The sequence below is a fragment of the Bacillus rossius genome, chromosome 2 (genome assembly GCF_032445375.1).
Source record: "Bacillus rossius redtenbacheri isolate Brsri chromosome 2, Brsri_v3, whole genome shotgun sequence".
NCBI lineage: Eukaryota > Metazoa > Arthropoda > Insecta > Phasmatodea > Bacillidae > Bacillus > Bacillus rossius.
In genome coordinates this window covers 93908336-93929965 of record NC_086331.1, presented here as the reverse complement: position 1 = coordinate 93929965, position 21630 = coordinate 93908336, and the positions used below count along the sequence as shown (strand labels likewise).

Sequence of the window (21630 nt, the reverse complement as noted above, 5' to 3'; positions counted from 1 at the left end):
CCCGAAACATATTCCCGGAGCTGCTCCTGTTACAAGAGTAGTGGGCCCAAATGTCATATCTGTTTAGCCAAAAGTATGTGTGCTGTAAAAACATATGTAGTAGAAGAAAATGGTAGCCAAAAAATATTAGGAAGTGAGAATGTGCACTCACTACTCTCAACATGCGAAAATATCATAGGGAATATCCCCTAATCTTCCATTGCCAGACATGAAACAAATATTCTGAAAATAAAAGAGCACAATGACTAAGGCATCAGCCAATCAAGTGTCTTTTATGATATAAGGAATTATACAAAATAAATGTTGAATGCGTAATCTTACCATTTTAAGTGCAACTGTCTTCACATTCTTATTTATTTTAACAATCAAATTTGGGGAAGAAACTTTTTGAAGGTTTATTCAGACACTTAACAAGTGTGATTTTAAATACCATGAAAAACTTCCATCAGGATGACCTGACAGAATCCTAAACCGGGTCTTACAGAATATAAATAAATATCGCCAACTTGCTCTATAATAAGTCAATAAACTACCACTAAATCAGTATCTATTATAAGCTTGTTATTTGCTTTATTGTACCTTTCTCTCAACTGTGTAATGTCCACCAGACTCGATAGTTTCGCCATCCTTCATCCAGGATATCTTTGGCTTAGGGAAGCCAGTGAAAGGAATCTTGACCACCACATTTTCACCTTTATCAAAGTATGCAGTATCGTGGAACCTTGGTGGTATGTTCAGTCTTGGTGCAGCTGAAAATTACACACGAATATGAAATAGAAATGTTAGCTAATGTATTGCAAAAAGTGAGATGATTAAAATAACACCTAGGATTAATGAAAATAACACACCAAAAATGTAAGAAAATCCCTGTTAACTAATTTTTTAAATTTTTTTTTAAGAACCCAAATTAAGAGATTTAATTTTATATCAAGTTCTAATAATTAAAAATTCTTACAGTATTGTTATTATTTGTACTTTTTAAAGTTAAGTATGTATTGGTTGTTTTATTGAGAAAATTATGTAAAATTAAATATAATGAGACAGTCAGATCAAGTTAGTTCATTTAATTTTGATCTTCTATTTAATTTCTCATGCATCAGTTATTTCATATATTTATTCTTATGATTGATTTTTCTATTAACCTACATTAAAACACATAATATATTATTTCCTTTATACATGTAGAAATATATCTACTACAGTTGGTTTGCACGTCATCCAGTTTTTGTCTTAGCACGCTTGCTCTTTGGTGTTGGAATGAAATTGAACGGGAAGCATTAGGGATAGTGAAAATGGCCCGCAGCGAATTCACATCATTGAAGGCATCATTCACGTGTGGGGCAATTCTCGGTCACTAGAAACCTGCGCGGATGACAGGAAAACTTAGGCGACGACAGCGATTGGTAGTTTATTCATCTGAAAGTGTCTTTTTCAGGATGTCGGCAATATTCTTCTTGCTAGACATAAGGCTGAACGCTGCGTAGTGACTAAGCTTTCGTGTCGCACGAGATTCGTTCGTACCGCCTGAAAAATTGGTTGAGGTGCCAATATTCTTCAATTGCTGATGCCGATTTGGTCATCTTCGTTGAGAGAATTCCAAATTCTAACATTTTACAGCTCCTGAGGACTACAAAAGCTGAGGAATCAACAGCTACGATAGCTCCAGTCGTAGCTTATAAATTGTCTTTTTAGCTGGTACCAGACTGCACTTATGACCTGGAGGTCCTGAGCAGCTAAGTTCCCACCTCGCAGATTACCTGAGAGTCTGTGTTTCTAACCTACTGTAGAGAATCATCGTACTGACATCACAGTATTATAGTTTGCTGTATTATCCAATCCAGGACAGTACACATTGAATCTGGTGTTACTATAATCAGTTCTTATAGCTGACATCCTAATATAATAGTAAAGATAAAATAAAGATTCACCAGATAGTGTGCTTAAATATAAAACCTAAACATTGAAAAACAATTTATGATTTAGAGTTCTACTAATTTATTTATTTTTAACTACAACTAGAAATAATATTTACATTGCATTGGAAATTATGTCATTAAATGAATCTGTTTTATGTAACTGTATATGGATGAAATCATGGTGATATATTCTTGAAGCCCAACAAACAACTTGATTTTTCCCCCAATCTACGATTTATTGGAATTTATCTGTTATGCAATGAAAATAACCTATTGGTTATAAATTCAATTTTTCAAAACTTTAAAATACTATATTAACTTATACTTTTTAATAAAAAAATTTAAATTACAAATTTTTAAATAAATATAATTTTGAATTTTTTTAGTACATAAAGACCCAAAAATTATCCTAACAAAAATGATGTAAAAATTATTCTGTTAAAAAATCACTAAAAAATTTTACATTCCTCTGCAAAGTTAAGAAGGTAAAAATAACAATTTTGAAACATTTTATTAGAATAAATTATATATTAAATCATGTAGGACATTCTCCTACACCATTAATCAATTAAAATTTAGGATATTATTGTATCACATAAATATATTTTGTTATATAGTTATGCAATGAATTTAATTTAGAAACCAATTTCTACAAAAATAACAAAATAAAAACTGAAATTCGAAAACTAATAAGGTAACTTTGCTTCACTTAGAATAAACAAAATTCATACTTATGAAAATTATTAATGTTTCACATTTAAAAAACACAATATGAACTAGAGAATTTACATAAATTGTCAGTGGCCAATGCTAAACTCATAATACTCCACTTTCCTAATTATTTTTCTAATTTTTTCTCAATAAATGGTTTATTCTTGTACATATACTTACTCATGATAACCAGCTCTGCTCTTGTAGACTTGACACCTGCTTTATTTACAGCTCTGCAAACATATTCATCTGCATCTTCACCATAAACATCATTTACAATGAGGGAATAAGTGTCACCTTCTTTGAGCATTTGATACTTTGTTCCTTGTGTAAGCTCCCTTGCACCCTTGTACCTGAAATATAAATTACATTGCACAATTTTTAAAAACTGAATACTTGAACCAAAACAAATTTGCTCACTTTTACACTTAACATTTTATACAAATATGAATACATTTTAGAACAGCACTAACATCAATGCAAGCAAAGTTTTTAAATGTAGTTGCAGACAAATGATTAAAACTCAGTGTGTGTATATGATAAAGAACTAAAATATACAATAGCGTATTTGCCGAGGGCAGATTCTAGGTACAATGTTAATGAAAAGAATAGACTGACTGGTTGAAACATATCTCAAGGAATTCTGGGATGGTTACTCTGTAATTGATGGGAGTCAGTCTCACTGTGAAGAGCCAGACATGTTTATGGAAAATAACCATGGGCAATGTGGCTTGCAAGAACTGCAAAGGGAGACAAAAGCTAGACTACGCGAGAAAAAAAATTAGGTAAAAATAAAAGTGAAATGTGTCCGTCATGGGAAAATTAAAACTTAGCACAAAATGAAAAGGCATTGAGAGTTGCATCAAATCGACCTTGAAACCGAGGAATTGAACATTGTATCAACTCCTTGTAGTTGTAAAAATGGAATTTTTATCTAATTTATGAAACAATATAGAATATCTGCAAAGAAAACTAAAAATAAATTATAATTACCATAAAAAAACTTACGTAAAAATTGGTAAAATTTTGGTATTTACATTGTACTTCTATGCACGTAAGTAGAGTCCTGAAAAATTTGTGGATTCATTTTGCGATAGCCTAGAATCCAATACATTTGCTTCTTGCTGCTTCAGTGATTGGGCCACAGTTTATCTGTATGAATCTGTGCCATTGATAAACCTTCAAGAATAAAGTATTGAATCATGAGCATCCCAGTGAACTGGTGTAATGAGTCAGTAGCCAATGAGAAGATGTAATTTGCCACAGTACATAGAAGATCATGCATGGAGTCTATCCTTTAGGTCACTGAAATCGCAAATTTTTCCAGTCTCTACAAATAAGGCTTAAGGTCGTATGGGATTAGAGTGAGCTATAAATTATTTTATTTGGCTATGACATTATGCTCATAAACCAAAGACTCTCACTGATCGTGGACACCCAAGACCCAAACTACATAGAAGATTTAATTATAAAAACAATGATCACAAATAATTAAAAAAACTAGAGTTATTTTTATCTTCTGTAAACAAGATACATTTGAGAACATGTTGGAAATAATTATCTGGAAAAGTCCAAACAGTGTCAAAATAATATTTTTTTTACCCTACAACATTGATTAGTTATTATTGAGTGAGTGCTTACCAAGTAATTGTTGGTCTTGGTGACCCAGTAATTGTGCACTGGAATTCTGCATTGTGATTCTGAATAGCATTAGCATTTCTTAGGGGCTTCACAATTTCTGGTGGTGTAGCAGCTAAAGAAACAAAAATAAAAAAAATTAAAATGCATTATTCTGTTTATGAGCATATTTAATATCCTTAAATGTAACATAATTTTATTAAATTTTCCTCTTAAAATAAATCATATTTTGTCAAAATATATTAAGCTGCATTTCAGTGAATATCTCATGCCCTTATAAAATATGAGCTTTTAACGCTTAAGTTGAAGGTAACAAATAATAATATAATATTCTGGATTAAATAACTAATCTCAAAGGATCTTATATTTATAAAAAAAAATAGGATTGATAATAATTTTTAAACTCGAAATTTAATATAATAATGGAATAAAATATAAATGAATACACAAGCATCAATTTGTTTTTGTATACTAATGAAAGTAACCTGTAAATGTCTATTTACCTTAATTATATAACTTATCAGTTATGACAACATATTGAGAGAATTTCATTAATGGTATAGATGTTACAGATGAGGATATATAACTCTTCATAATTTAGTGCCTGTCATCATACAGGATGGCCATAGAAGAATGTCCCAATTTCAATGGTATATTATAACAGTTTAATTTAGACTATTTATAACAAATCATACCTCAAATTGAAGGTAAACTAATATTAATTTTCTTACAAATGTTAGATATGTACATCTTTAGTTATATGGCACACATCCAACCTAAAGTCCAATTCTTCTCACACTTTGGTTAACAAATACAGAGTAATGAAAGCAATAGACTCTCAACACTGACAAATCATTAGGTAGCGGCGGAATGTAGACACAATCTTTTAAAAAGCCCCAAAGGAAAAAATAGCATGGCAATATGTGAATGTGGAGGCCAGTAAAAAAAGAGCTCTGTCGTCTCGACCATTACGACCAATCCAACAATCAGAAACTTCGACGTACAACTACTCTCATACAAAGGATTCCAATGGGGAGGGGCTCCATCCTGTTGCCAAATAAGGTTTACAGGTTCACTCTCTACTAATTTGAGAAAGAGCCATTCTTTCAATATAGGTGAAAGATTTTAAGTTCTGGTAATTATTCCAATATTTCTGGATGTGACAGCCTGAAGACTTATAAAATAGGAGCACTAACTATCACAAATATTTTAGTACCAAAAAATTAAATGATAATTAATAAATATTTTTTGGAATGGTTTATTTTTAACTTCCAAATTTTTTATAACCATACCCAGAGGGTCCTTGATCTTCACAGACGTGGAAGCTGTGGAAGGTTCGCTCAGCCCTGCTATGTTCTGTGCGAACACTCTGAACTCGTACTGTCGTCCTTCAATGAGATTGGAAATGTTGATTTGCGTAGGCATGCATATGGCAAGGTTAACCCTCTGCCATGCATCGCTGCCCACTTCACGTTTGTCGATCCAGTAGCCTTGGATCTTGGTGCCGCCATCAGACTCTGGCCTGTCCCACTGCAGGTTGACAAAGTCTCCGCCGACCTCAGTCACTTTAGGCGTTCCAGGAGGCGAAGGCGGATCTAAATATAAAAGAGATGCTTAAGTATTTTGTGCTTTTTGACTTATCTATGCATTTACTTAGAATATTTTACTCAAAACATTCCATTTCAAATTTTATATTATTTCAAATATAGTTAACTCAAAAATTGTCATTACTAGTATGAAAGAGCAAATATGTGTAACACATGTGACGTCGTCCCAGGTGCTCCCGTGGCTCGCACAGGTCGTTATGCCACCTCGGTGTCTCACCGGTCGTCGTGTGTGGTCGGTGGTAGTGTCTCGAACGGGTGGAGGTCGATTGTCGCGGAGATCGACTCGAGCCCTAACGGGACCTGCCAGTACGCGCCAGTTGGCCTTCACCCCTCGGCGCGAGCAGACGTGTGCGACTCGCGGAGTTCGGCGATCGGTGTTCGTGTGCGTACCGAGAACGTGACAAGTTAGTTGTGTGTGTGGTCCAACCACTCCTGCCTGCCACGTGGCGACGTCACGACCACCGAGAGACGGAGTCTCGTGCTGTGTACTAGCCCACAGCAACCACCCCTGTTAAAGGTTAGTTGGCGCCCTCAGACACCACCCAACCACGCATCAACATCGGCAGGACGACACATGTTTCTACCAAGCCATGTACATTTAAATAAAGTTCCATAAGAAAAATAATTTTAAAAATATGATTGAGCAGCAACATATTAATGTTGCAAAGAAATATTTTAGAAAATGTTTAGGACAAACCATGTGCCCTATCAAATATTTTGTTGAATGTAAAATAAAATATTTTTTAATTGAAATTTTTTTTGTCAAATTTGTTTTACTTTATTTTTACTATTGTAGTGAATTTTAATATGAATAGACAATTCCTTAACTCATGTGTTATTTTTACTGACATCTCTCACTGAATAATGTGATTTTGTATAAAAAAAATGTTTCTAGCTGGCAAATTAATCAAGGAAAAAATAAAATCTTTTCTGTTCGAATGTTAAATTGAAATACGATTAGCCAGAAAAAGTTCTATGGTAAAAAAAAAAAAAAAACTTAAAAAATTATCTAAGGTAAACAGTGTCAATTCCATCAAATCAAATAATTAAATAAGCATACAGAAGAGAAACATGACAGTTGCTCTGATATGTAGGCCTAAATGAATAAGGTTGCTTATTCCCTATTCATCAAACATGGGTCTGTAAATGGCCTTGTGTCCGTGGTGAGCATGCTACTAAAGACTATTTATTGATTTCTCTACCATCTAGTAAGTTATACTGAAATTTTTAATGTATGAATGATGTCTACCCATGTTTCCTGCTAGCTATGCCATTTTGCTGATATTTGTGGCTTTAGGTTCTTCTGTATAATGAAGTACTATATGCTTTATTTATAACAATATTTACTTCCAAACAAAAATGTTACCTAAGGTTCATGTATCATTTGTCTAAAGAAAACCAAACATTAAAATTTATTAACAAATCAGATAGTGAAATATTAGTTTGTTTATTTTTATCTAATTATTAGTTACCACTGCAGTTATCATCATTGAACTAAGAGGATAGAATATATATTTAAAAAAACAAAAAAGTTTACAAATTTTACTAATACAATGTAAATTTTGATGTTTCTTAAATGAATAAATAAGGAAAGTTTCAAGTGCATTTGAAGGATTATTGTAATTTTCCCTTAACACAAACACTAACCGAAAGGAGCCTTAGCTTTAATCGGGTTGGTGCCTTCCAATGGTGGACCCATTCCATTGTCGTTGACAGCCATCACCCTGAAGAGATACTCTTGGCCTTCTGTTAGGCCCTGCACTGTAAATGTGGTTTCTTTGCAGAAACTCGACACAATAATCCAGTGCAAAGAGGTGATGTCCCGTCTCTCCACAACATAGTGCGTGATGCGAAGGCCCCCGTCATATTTCGGAGGTTTCCAGTTAAGTGTGCACGTATGTTTGGAAATGTCGGAAACCTCCAAGGGTCCAATCGGTGGTCCAGGGAGACCTAAAAAATACCAGATATTTTACCTCCAATTCTGTCAATAATAGCGAAACTACAATTGTTTACAGACAAATTAATATTCTTTTGATTAAAACATCATAATAATGTTATACTTATGATTAATTATACCTCACTGTTACTTTGTATATTAAACCGTTGGCACAACCATAGAATATCAGCAATTCATTTGTTAACTTTTCAGATTTCAGAGTAACATAATCCATATACAAAGAAAATTAATATTTATCATATATTTCATGGTAACTACATGCTGAAATATTTTACCTTAAAATACAAGATAATTATTGTTGAATTTACAATGTATAGTATTAGGCTGATTAATTATTTTGTATAATCAAGTAAGACTCATAAAAAAAAATAACATTATTATTTTCTGTTGCAGTTTACAAAAATGATCCTAAGGATATGAGAAACCTAATGGCAATACAGTTGCTATTGATGTATTAGTTTTATATTACAAGTATTGGGTTGTGAAATGCCAAATTTTTTCATAATATCAATGGCAGTAATCTTTGTTTTTGCAGAATTTTGAGTTGAGTGAAAAATTCTGGCGCTATTAACATTTTTGCTTTACTCAGTGGTCCAAAGGTATTGCCTGCATTATTAAAATGTTAATGATGACAAAACGTTTCTGACTCTGTGGGGTATCAGAAAAAGAATCAGCATTAGTATAAATAAAAAATAGAAGTAAAGAATAAAAATTAATGACTATGTAATTTTCTCAACTACTTACATTTCAAGCTAACTTTCAAATTTAAAAAAAACTTTTTCCACAAAGTAACTTTTAAGATAAATTAATACATAATTTAGATATGGTTTTGGTCTATTTGCATGCATTAATATGTGAAATAAATTACCTGTTATGTAGACTGTAAACGATGCAGAAACGCTACCACTGTCATTCTTCACCGATAAAGTATAAACTCCTGCATCTGTTTTTGTTATTTCTTTAATGAAGATGATGAGATACTCATCAAATACTGTGTATTTAATGTGAGTTGACTCATCAATCTTTTTGCCATCTTTACTTAGCGTAACTTCCATTGGTTGGTCTCCAGAATAATAAATCTTGATCTTGGTGTTGTCTCCTTCGGGAAGGTACAGGTCACCCGGCATTCTATCGATCTTTGGTGGCGTTCCAATTCTAAGCCTGCCTGTAGTTGTCACATAACCCAAGGAGTTGCTTGCTTCACACACATAGTCACCATCATCTATACCCCACACTTCAGTAATGGTAAGTTTGAAAACACCGTTCTTCGCTTCAGCGTAAAACCTACCCCCTAATGTCAGCTCTCGTCCGTTCTTCAACCACCTTGCAGTAGGTTTAGGTTTACCGCTTGCTTCACATTCCAGCACCACAGGTGCTCCCAATGGTGCCCCGACATTGGATAATGGCCTAATGAACTCTGGTTTCTCACCGCCTTCGATTTCACATATCTTAACGGGAGTTGTGCAAGAGCTGGGTTCACTTTTTCCGACCGCATTCACGGCAAAAATCCTGAACTCATAGTCTGCTCGCTCAATCAAATTGAGGACGGTGTAGCTGCAATCAAGAACATTGTACTCATTGCACTTGACCCAGGTTCCGGCCCCCATTTCACGTTTCTCGACTATGTAGCCGAGGATGCGACTGCCACCGTCAGAAACTGGTGGCTCCCACTGGAGGTCCACATAGCTCCTGCCCACTTTGATGACTTTAGGCATGCCAGGGGGCGAAGGCACATTGGACTTGCTCTTCAGCTTGAATTTGGACGACGGTGGCGACGGCTTGCTGAACCCAGCTGCGTTCTTGGCCCTCACTCGGAACTCGTACTCTCGTCCTTGCAGCAGACTGTGCACAATGTGGGTGGTGTCTTTCACCAGGTAGTCATTGGCCACTCGCCACTCAGCTTCTGACACATCTCTGAAACATGGAATATCTTCAGTTACCACCCAAGCTATGAAAAATCTAGTCTCTTAGTAATATTAAGAGTTTGTTGAAAGTACCTAAAAAGCAGTGAATTGTGATGTTTAATTTTTTTAAATTATAAGTACACAAATCCCTTACTTAGCACTGCTCCAATCTTGAATAGTACGTCTGTAAATTTAGGCTATCACGAAATTACCACAGGCAAAAAAAGGCCAGGCATGATGCCACGAAGTCTGCTTCAACTCAGTAAACAACAGATTTACCATGGCATACAGTTAGCTATACGAGGGGGAGAGGAGATGAGTGCACAGGTCTTACTACGCTATCAGCTGTTGTACAAACATCAGATATGGCAAGTTCAGTTGCGGCTATTGAGTGTAAAGGACCACATGTTTTTACGTCCGCACGTATGTCGCCGAGCTGTACCATTTTCACCCGGCCAAAGACCGGGCCGTGATAAACTTAAGTCTAGCCAGTGGCTGGGAACTCGAGAGCGTAATGCATCATGTTCAAGTATTTGAGACAAAACTAGAAGTATTATGGTGTGCAGAATGTCATGAAGGCCACAGTTACATTGGTCGCACTTTAGTTTTAAGCAAGTTAACTGTGCGCACAATTGTACGTATCGTAAATAAAAACTCTATCAAATTTTATATAAGTCTGATGTTGTTAGTTGTACAAGCGGGAATATATTTGACATTAGATAATGGAACAGAAATGAATTGATGATTCACATGGAAAAGGTTGTTAAATGAATAGTGTAATAAAAATAAATCACGGTCTAACAGGATTGGTGTGAAACAAGCAGTGATACGCGAAGAAGCACTTTAATTTTGAAGTACATAACCACCTATCTCCCATTACGCGGTGTTCTATTTGTCATACAAAGGAATCAGTGGTAGGCTTATAAAGATTAATGGTGTGACGTATTTATCATTGAGTGATATTCTACACATTTATAATGCTTCAGAATATGCAATTTCAAATAACAAAAACATTTTTAGGAACGTGTTAGTCGTAGTACGTAAGGGAGAAGTGTTTTTAATATAATCATAAAAATATTTTTTTCATTTACTTAAAACAAGTCTGAAGTATAAAGAGAGATGTCAGAACATTAACGGAAGTGCAGGGGCAAAAACCTTCTTATTTCACAGGAGAGAGAGACTTAAAATTAACATAGCTGTAACAATATGCCTAAGACCTAAAAAATGTTACAGCTGAAAATATAAAATTTTAAAATTGTTCAGGAACACTTTTTCACACCAAAGTCAGTCTTTCAAAAACCAAATTTAAAATACATATATCTATGCAGCACAAAGCATACTTTAACTCAAAATTTGTAACTGTATTTATATTGGTTTACATGGCTCACTTTAATATAATGATTTTTATAAGAAACTACGCAAAATGTCTTTTCTACTTCCAACCGCAAAGATCAAGGCAGAGTCTATTCCAAAGTCTTTAGTTATACAATGCCATAATAATATTTTATCATTAAAACTTGTCATAAATAAATTCACGGCACCTGTACTCAATCTTGTAGCCTTGAATCCTTGCCCCGCCATCAGACCTTGGTCTGTCCCACGTGAGTGTGATGTCAGTTGTGTCCCAATCCGTGATGCGAGGCTGTCCTGGTGGGTCGGGTACGGTGAACGCGAACTTGGCCGTGATTGGTTCATCCAATTCGAGCGGATCGCTGACACCATACTGGTTCTCGGCTCGTATCCGGAAGCTGTACTTTTTGTTTGGCTCCAAGCCAATGACATCATAGTGTGTGCTTCGCACAAAACTGCTCACTTTAATCCACAACTGCAACACAAAGAAAAGTGAATCAGACATGATTGAAAGATTGTATAGATATGAAACCATCACATATTTAAAATCTTTTGTTACTAACTTTGTGCCATTGCATTCTTATAACAAGTTTTGGGTTCAAATCCTGGGTAACCTAAGAACACTTATGAATCTTTGGTAGTATAATTTAAGGAAAATTTACAGTGTATGCATGTCATTAAGTGTTTCAGTGCAAAACAGTCATGTTTGTAAGCCACAGGAAGCCAAAAACATCAAGACCAAGTCGAGCAGCTTAACACTCTTCAGTTATGTTATGTCATTACGTAAAATGATTTAATGGTAACATTTTTTTTTATGTTTGTCTGTAGTTAATTTGTAAGTAAATAAAACTATAAAATAATTAGTACAAGCAGGACTTCAAAGGTTCTGAATTAAAAAGCTGCTTCAAATAAAATTAGAAAATTGCAATTTTGGAATGGTGTAGCTTAATAATACTTCAATTATATATATATATATATATATATATATATATATAAATTAAAACCATATCACAGCATATATAACATTTTAATTTTATTACCATGTATGTTTTCACAAACACAATTTTTTCCAATGGTTTCAAATTGTTAAAGTATAATTACAAACAGGAGTACAAATTTTTTTACATATTATGGCCAGTGGCCTGGCCTTGGTTAGAAATGTAAGATTTCCTGGTAAATTTACTTTTTAAATCATCTATGTATTTGATGATTTAGTAATTTATTTTAAGTGTGTGATTTTTGATGTTTGTTAGTTAAGATAAAGACATTATAAAAGGTAGAACTTTTATCGGCAAGTCTAATGAAGTGGACCTGTCATTGAGTGGAACTCGTCTTAGTTGGGTTCCCTAAAAGTGCATTTGCAAACTGTCGCGGTAGCTTGTATGAACTGTGCTAAACATGTTTGTCTGCCCGTGCGGCGCTATGATAGCCTGCACTTAGGTTGCTACAGAGTGACGGAGAAGCAGGTGTACAGCGGAAATAAAAATTGCATGCAAGAACGACTCCGCTGCCCAGATTATGACATCAGCGCATGCGCCATGGCACGTGCTTGCTTGGAAGTGAATAAGTCGTGAGCGGTGATTCACAACTCGACCGCGACGCGAACAGGGACCGCTGGTCCAAGAATATGCGTGTGAAGACATACGGTGGCCTGGGAGTTGAATGCTCGCCCAGACAAAACTTGAAAGATTTGGCTTGTGTTTCAAATAACTCGTTCCTGGCAATGATGGTGAACTACAAGTTAGCGAGTTTATTTTGAAAATACGACACAGCATTTTGTGAGTACCCTCTGATCCAATTATTTATACCTGGTGGTAGTCTGGTTGTTGAAGTCAGCGGTTTTATGTTCAAAGATAAACTACGATGGTTTAACAAGTTCTGTTTTGGTGAGTTTTGCTACGATGGTACAAACAGGCCTTAAACTAGAAATTCTTTGCATCAGCTACGGGAAGATACAAATTAAAATTCTGCAGCAATTAAATGCTGATAGACAGGATGTGTTTTAAGGTGCTCCAAGTAACAAAATTTTAGATTATAGGTTATTTTTATAATATATTTTAGGAAAATTGTATAATAATCATTGGTAACCTTATATAGTAATTATTTACGAGATGTTTTTATTATATTCAAAGTTATAACTGCTTAATATTTTAAATATCCTGGCACCAGGCAAATTGCATTATTTAGAAAGTAGTTTTAATTTATAAAGATGTATCACAAAAGTGTAAACATTTTTTATATTTTTATTATTGTATTGGGAAAATATTTTAAACCGGGTAAAATTGTAAAGGAAATATCCAAATAACAGTTGTTCAATTTTTGTGCAGGAATAATTGTATATTCATGATAGCACAATAAAATTAATGGAAATTATTTTGTGATGTTTTCAGTTTTACAGTTAGCCCAATTCACTAACATAATTTTTGATTGGTGCTTTTTGATTTGCATGATTTCCATTGTGGGTGGAACAGGGGATGTGAAATGTCAGTTAATGGTAGACAATCAAGAAGCAATTCACATGAAAAAACAATGAAAATAAAAATCATTCCAAGCATATTGTCATAAAAGTTCATTTTCTGAAAGATACTGTCAACAACCAGATGATAAATGTCGGTTATGTAGAGTCTAACAAAATATTTTTTGATATATTTACCAAACCTTTAGGTTCTACTAAGTTTTATATGTTCAGAGATATGCTCTGTTTGAGTTGAGTGTTAATGTGTTAACCTAGGGTGTACTCAGGGGCGCAACAACAGGGAGGGGGCAAGGGTATTTTGCCCCCCCTCTGAAACCTTGAAGTGGGGGCAAACGGGGGCAAAGAAAGTGCTGTGTAATCAATTTTTAGATAATAAAACTGCTTAAATAGCACCATTTTCCACCTTCAAATACAAATTTTCCCGGGGGAGGACCCCCGGACCCCCAGCTTCAATAGGGGGGATCAATGATTCTTTATAAAAAGGTATATTGCCCCCCCTATGGAAATTTAGTTGTTGCGCCCCTGGGTGTACTGGCTCATTGCATGTACAATTTAAAATCTTTTCTTACATGTCCTACACAGTGTTGTGTCTCCTGTAAGAAACCTTTATACCGCTATCTTGTTCTTTATTTGCTTTATATTGCATAAAGAGACTTGAAATTAACAGTGGGTGTGAAGACACATTGAAGACTGTCTGCCACTAGTTTGGCTCATGACCACAAGGTGTGTACAGATACACAAGTGTGTGCATGAAATAAAACAGTTGAGCATGTGATGTCTAAGGATGTCATTTGTGTTGTTCCCAACTAAAATATATTAACTTTATCAATTATGTGCTCAGTTAAACCACATACAAATTTTAACATTCTCTCTAGTAATGTCACATTTACTTTATTGCACAATCATAGCACACTTTATACTAAAATCAAGTTTGAAAAGTAGGGGTGCAATTATTATGCGAAAAAAATTATATAGTATATATATATATTTTAGGTAAAGTTATTTATAAAAAACAAAACCTATTCATGGAAAGTACGTTTATTTAAAAAGTAGAGTATACAAAATCACGCCAAAGAATTAACATCAATAAGTCATGCAACAAAAACATTTTGTTCAACTTTAAATAGAACAATGAAAACCTTGATCCGAACATGAGGCGAAACTAACGCATGACTATCGTCATAGTACACACCACAAAAGAGTATGGGCTATCAATTGTAGTTAACTCAGCTCTAGACAGAGCGCGTGCGTTGTGTGCAATCGGTGAGCTATCAATATTAATATTCGACATTCAACTACATGCCCGCGCTCTATACAGGAATCAACATAACCAAACATGAATGATGCCAACTAGTGCTGGCTACATTTGATAAACGGTACACAGATAAAGGTTATAACGTTTGAAAACATCTTAAAAGAAAATTTACACATCCGACAACTTTGTATTTCTGATAATTAAATAAATAATCAATAATATCTGAATGAACTTTATAATACATTGTTTTATACGGGAAAACTACCTACACAAAGCGCTCTGAATCTAACAGCGGGACCAAACCTATAATGCAATTTTTATGCGAGAATTTTTTTTCTCCAAAATTCAAAGCCCTAAAATAACGGTGTGATGATTATGTAATAAAACAATTATTTAATAATGCACTTGACTAAAATTTCCAAAACTGGATTTTATAGTTGTGAAATACATTTAAGCTATTTTTTCTGCTCCAGTATTGGTGTTAGGTAGAAAAAGTTTTTTCAAACTATGTAGTTACTAATAATTCTGTCAATGATTTTATATAAAAAATTTTTTTTTTTTTTCAAAAACATTTTCTACAAATTCTTTTCATAGGCATTACTTTTTCTTTAGTTCAGTTTTAAATTTTTATCCTAATACTATATTTTAGTTTACATATTATTTATTTAGTATAAGTTTGGCTACAATATATCTTGTTAAAAAAAAAAACTTTGTATAAAATATTATAAAAGATATAAAAAACCTTCAATTAAAAAAAGAAAAACCAAATTGAATAACATTAACATTATGTTAGCAATAATACACATACTGATATTGGCTATAAGCAATGAAATAATATTGAGTTTAAAAGATATAAAATATGTTAGTTAAAATAAAGGACTATATGCAACTACCGACTCAAAAAATTTCTCACCCCAGTTGAAGGATCCAGCTTCTCCACAACATAGTTAGTGATTGGAGAGCCGCCATCGTCAGCTGGTGGTCTCCACGACAGAGAGCACGTTTCTGGGGTTATGTCGGAGACTTCCAGTGGGCCTTGTGGTGGCGATGGTTTGTCTTGAATAATAAAAATTTCAGTGGCATTTAAATTTTCCAAAACTGAATTTCAAACCTGAATATAATAATTTTCTGGCCAAAAATAAATATTCCAATAAAGTAACCAATCAATGCTGATAGTAAGCAGACTCATCCTGATTGGCCAGTACCTCCTCCAATTATAGTTGCCTTTAAGAACCTATCGCAGCTTTCTGTGAATGGGCGTATGCAAATAATATTCCAGAACACCAAGCCTTAATCTGATATTTGCCCTTGAAGATGGCATTCATTTTCACGAATGCGGCCTGAACCCAGAATAATAAATTTTGTTTGCAAGAATTAAGAATACCTTTCCTCTTTTTTCTTATAAGAATTGGAAAAGAGAAATAAAAATATTAACATTCACAAATTTCAAAAAAATTACGTAATTATCTTCTACAGAAAAAAAATAACATGCATTTAAATATTAATGAAACAACAAATTTGAGATATTAACTTGACTAACAATTTTTAAAAAATGTTTTAGTCCACTTACCAACAACGAGAACCTTGCAAGAGGCAGTATCTGAACCTTCTGAGTTGACAAGGTGAATGGTGTATGTGCCCAAGTCACTTCTCTTTGCACATTTGTTAATGAACACGGTCGCCGTGTTGCTCGTTTCAAACTTGATCCTGTCGCTTGAATAAACTTCTTCCCCGTTTATTGTCCAGCTTGGCTTTGGCTGAGGGTTACCCGTGAATGGGACGGTGATTGTGAACTCTTCGCCTGCTATCACCGTCATGTCGCGTATGCTCAGGTCACTTGTAATCTTTGGAGCACCTAGAACAATCACGCTCGCATTTACTTTCAAAACTACTTGTTTTCAATCACTGTTTCATGATTAACTGTAAAATGCAATATAGGCTTTGTTCGAATGGGCTGTACATTCATCAATTTCTGCAACTAAACAGTACCTTTGCATTCTTATTGCTGGTAGAAGTACTCAAGTTATTACAGCCGAATTGTTCTACTGGTAGGTGTTAACAAAACTTCAGCACCCAGGAGCTAAACCTCCTATGCCTACCTGGAAGGTGGTTAAAAATGTGCTGAAAGTGGATGTGGGCAGGAATTTGAACTCCAGGAATTGTAATGTAATATTTTCCCTAAGATGGCAAAAGTATTTGTGGTTCACAAATAGTTATGTGATAGTAGTAATAATATTTAGGGGAAAATAAAACTTATTACAAATTTAAATGAAAAAACAAAAGTGAAAAACAGTTACATATTTAAGCCTTTATTATTTTAATTTTTTATGCCAAACTTAAAAATTAAGAATGAATAGTGCCTTGTAATTGAAATTTCATGTAAAATTAATTAATGAATTGTTAAAAATATATTTGTAACAAAAATTTTAATAAAAATTTAGTTTTCATATGCACTTTGCACTTGGTACTTTCGACACACAACTTTCTTACCCTTACACCCTCTAAACATTTGGGGTGCAGAATTTGCAAAAGGTACAATCCAAGCAAACAAAGCCATAGTATGGAATGTAGTGTTGCTTACTTGGTGGGGGCCTGCAGAATATAGAGTCGGATGAAGAACTCCATGGACCTTGGCCTGCTGCATTTATGGCTGCCACCCGGAATTCATACTCGTGGTTTTCAATAAGACCAGGAACTCTGGAAAATACAACAAAGTCGTGAATTTGGCGACTCAATACCAGAAACTATATTCACAACACTCGCTCAACTAGCACATTTAAAGAGTGTCACTTTCAATCATTTCAAACAAATAAATAATTGCAACTGCTTTTTAAGTATATCACAAATTTTGGTGGTTTGCTGCAAAAATATATTTTTACTTCTATGTTCTTATTAAATATCATGTACATCACATATAAAACTGTACAATTACACTTTTTTTTAAATATTTGATTTGTTTGATTAATGAAAGTAACATGTACGATTAGAACATATGTAATTGCTGATTTTTATTATTATTTGTTTTTTTATATTATTCTGTGAATATGCACAGAAAATGCTATTTAAAATAAATATAGTTTACACATGCAAAGTATATGAATTATACTGTTTGATCATTACAGAAATATTTTATGGTACAATGACAATAACAATACTTAATAATAAAACTCAACTGTATTTTATTAGCAAATTTAAACCATGATCTATGTTAACATAGCTAACATTAAAGAAACAAAAATGTCCCCATTAAATTCTTTAGAGTAAATGTGTAAGTTATGAAACTACTGAAACATCAAAAATTATAATTAATTAAATTTTAATAATTCCTAACACAATGGCTTATTCATGACCTTAACTAAACACAGTTAAAAATTGATGTTGTTTAGCAACAGTTACATATGTGAAAGTTATAAAAAAAAAAACTCTAAAGACAATACTCACTTGTAGAACAAATCGAGTATGTGCACATGTGATCCTTTCGTCCACTTGTCCTCGCTAATGAGTCTTTTCTCGACAACGTAGCCAGTTATGGGAGAGCCTCCATCGTGACGCGGCTTGGTCCAGGAGATAGTGATGGAGTCCTCGGATGAGTCAATGCCCCGCGGAGCGCCGGGAGCACCAGGAGGATCTACACACATGGCATTTATAACACATAACACATAACACTGTGACAAATTGTTAGCAAATTTGAGATACTAATTTATGGGCATAATAAGAATTTACCAATGGTAAAGTAACATCCCATGAATCCATGGAATCTCTTCTATATCTGATTAGCTAAACTGTTAAGTTCATAGGTTATTTAAAACATTTGTATAGTAAATTTCAAATACAGTGTCCAGGTTGATAAATCCCATTAAATGTTTAGAAACATTACTAAAAATGTTTTCAGATGGCCCATAGACTAATGATGGATACAGATAGATTCTTTTGTGCATGGCTTCAGCATTGGTAAACAATTTTTCAAACAGAAGTTTCAAATTCAGATGATGCAAACGATGTCATGTAACTTAAACGGTACCCCAACAGACACATGGTTTTATTAAAATTACCGTATTTACTCGCGTAAAGGCCCCCTTTTTTTTTTCCAAATTTTCAACTTCAAAAAGGGGGGTGGGGCGTATATGCGGGCGGGGCGTATACGCGGGCGGGGCCTCTACGCGAATTTGGAAGAAAAAATTATAGATTATTCTTTTCTTCAGGTATTAAAACCAAAATTTATTAAAAGCAAAATGAAATACCGCCACATCTTATATAAACGCCAATTAAATTTTGATTTAAACAAAACAGCTGACGGAACAACTAGCCACTAGTGCGACGTGCATCTTTGTGTTAATGCGGGAGAGAGAGGCAGGAGGAAGAGCAACAGGAGGGAGAGAGAGAGGGAGAGGCAGAGGCAGAGGCGTGGCTTAACCTCCCTCCTGCCAGCTAGCCAGCCAACCAGACAAAGGAATGTTAGAAATACCAATTTCATGGTACAAGTACCAGTTTTCATAGGTAATTCCTTGTCGTACTACCGGTATAGTTTCTTTTGTCGTAGTTTTAGAAATCCAAAATTAAATTATTTACGATTAGGTAGCGGTAAACAAAAAACGAAAACCAGTTTTAGACATAAGGTTAGTTTAAAAAATTTAACTGTGATGGTCATGTTACATTAAAAAATGGTTTACAAAAATACCTCGCAATAGTTATGGTGTAAACGCACAGCATAACACGTTTAGCGTACCGTTTTTATCACCATAAAGCAGGTAAACACGTTTCACTAAAGGCATAGTAGGTAGAGGTAGAAAATATTTACATACAGTTAATATGTTCTGTTAACATGCATATCATTCTTTATCTGCATCTACTCCCCCTCCGCGTCAACATCGTCAGGGTCGTCGGCGTCAGAATCTTCGGTGTCGTTCTCGCTTGCGCTGCTTTCCCCGCGGTTCTTCCACACTTCATCATCTTCCGTGCCGTCTAGTGCGTTCGATAGGCCAGTCACTTTGAAACTTTTTGCCACAGTTTCCACAGAAATGGCACGCCATGCTGCAAGAATCCACTCACACACAGTAGACAAGGAAGCCCTCTTCATTCTTCCTGTCGGTGTCAACGTGTGTTCGGCAGATCTCATCCACTCGCTGTACTGTTTCCTGAAGTGGGTTTTGAAAGGCCGGTTCACAACAATGTCTAGAGGTTGCAAAATCTTAGTTAAACCTCCGGGTATTATGACAAGATTGCACCTCTCTTCTCTAACCCTCGATTTCACCTTCTCCGTCAGATGGCCTCTAAAACTATCCAACACTAACATGGAGCGTTGACGTAGAAGACCACCTGGCCGCGAATTCCAAACTTTGTTCAGCCAGTCGACAATCAAGTCTTCGGTTATCCACCCCTTTATCTGTACACGGACAATAATACCATCCGGCATTTTTTCCTTCGGCATAGTTTTTCTAGCAAAGATCACGTACGGCGGGAGTTTGCGGCCATCAGCTGTTATCGCGAGCATGACAGTGGCGCGCTGTTTCTCTGCACCGGTCGTCCTAATGGAAACTGATCTCTCGCCCACTGGGTTTATCGTTGTGCTCTCAGGCATGTCAAAATAAATTGGAGTTTGATCAGCATTTCCGATCTGGGAAAGCATGTATTGGTGCTGCTTTCGTAGCGATATCACATAGCGCTGGAAGGCCATCATTTTCTCTTCAAACTGCTCTGGCAGTTTCTGTGAAACCGTAGTTCGCCTACGTATTGAAAGATCTTTCCTGCCCATAAATCTGCGAATCCAGCCATAGCTGGCACGGAATTCGGTGTGTGAAATGTTCATTCGTCTTGCAATTTGATTTGCCTCGACTTGTATCATTTCCGTTGTCACAGCATATCCCGATTTCCTTGTGTCCATTATATATGTGTAAACTTCATCTTCAACTTGTGGGTACTTGCATTTTCCTCCACGGAAGGCGCGTTTATTTTTTGGGGCCTTTTCCAGTTTTTCTCGTTCACTAACCCCACGCCTAACACATTTTGCATCCACATCGAATTTCCTCGCGGCAGCGCGTTTACTGTGTTCGGCCTCGTAAGCTATGACCTTTAACTTAAGCTCAACTGTGTAGCTCCCCCTTTTTCCGCCCATTTTCATGTTTACGGTAACGGAACACGCACGCTCAAACAATGCAACAATGCAACTGACAACGTGTAGCGTGAATCGGCCCGAGCGCGTGATGCGTGGCAACACTGTGTCAGCCCGAGCGCGTGAAACATGGCAACACTGTGTCTGCCAGTAGCACTTGCTGACTGCTCCACCCACTTCTCTCCCTCCTTCACTTCCCCTCTTCCGCTCCGACAACGCTACGCATCAACACATGCGCGGTAGTTCAGCTTTCTTTATCTTTATGTTGTTTGAGATGCGACTAACTGCGTACGTGTCACGCCTCACGTCAGTCCTACTGAGAACGGCCAAACTGTAATACCAGTCTCTGTATCACTGCCGCTTACAATACATGGCTTGCTGTTTGATGCATGCCAAGCTGCCCTGCCCTCAGATAAACCCAGAAAAACAAATTTTTAATTTTTTTCTAAAAAATGTTTACAAAAAAGGGGGAGGGGCGTATACGCGGGCGGGGACTTTACGCGAGTAAATACGGTATTAGATGTAAAGTAATTATTTGGCACTCCACAACGTGATACGAGACATGACACTTTTTTTTCACACAAATATTTTACAGTGCAACTTGAACAAATGATCTATATTAATATTAACTATATGGTCAATACCTCTTGTGATGTGTGATCTACAGTGAGAAAAATGAGAATAGCAAGGACAACAGAATATGTCTG

General features: G+C 35.3%; 1 protein-coding gene across 1 annotated transcript in view; it reads right to left on the bottom strand.

Annotated features, from left to right (window-relative positions):
• The window catches only part of LOC134529473 (twitchin), a 547023-nt gene that overhangs the window by 49717 nt on the left and 475676 nt on the right, over nucleotides 1-21630 (bottom strand). The window contains exons 121-131 of the mRNA XM_063363606.1: nucleotides 18256-18442; nucleotides 17396-17511; nucleotides 16385-16669; nucleotides 15728-15870; nucleotides 11275-11558; nucleotides 8698-9743; nucleotides 7520-7822; nucleotides 5558-5860; nucleotides 4269-4380; nucleotides 2808-2980; nucleotides 580-749 (exon numbers count right to left, since the gene is read on the bottom strand). Of these exons, the coding sequence (XP_063219676.1) occupies nucleotides 580-749; nucleotides 2808-2980; nucleotides 4269-4380; nucleotides 5558-5860; nucleotides 7520-7822; nucleotides 8698-9743; nucleotides 11275-11558; nucleotides 15728-15870; nucleotides 16385-16669; nucleotides 17396-17511; nucleotides 18256-18442 (3122 nt within the window). The remainder of the gene's footprint in view (nucleotides 1-579; nucleotides 750-2807; nucleotides 2981-4268; nucleotides 4381-5557; nucleotides 5861-7519; nucleotides 7823-8697; nucleotides 9744-11274; nucleotides 11559-15727; nucleotides 15871-16384; nucleotides 16670-17395; nucleotides 17512-18255; nucleotides 18443-21630) is intronic.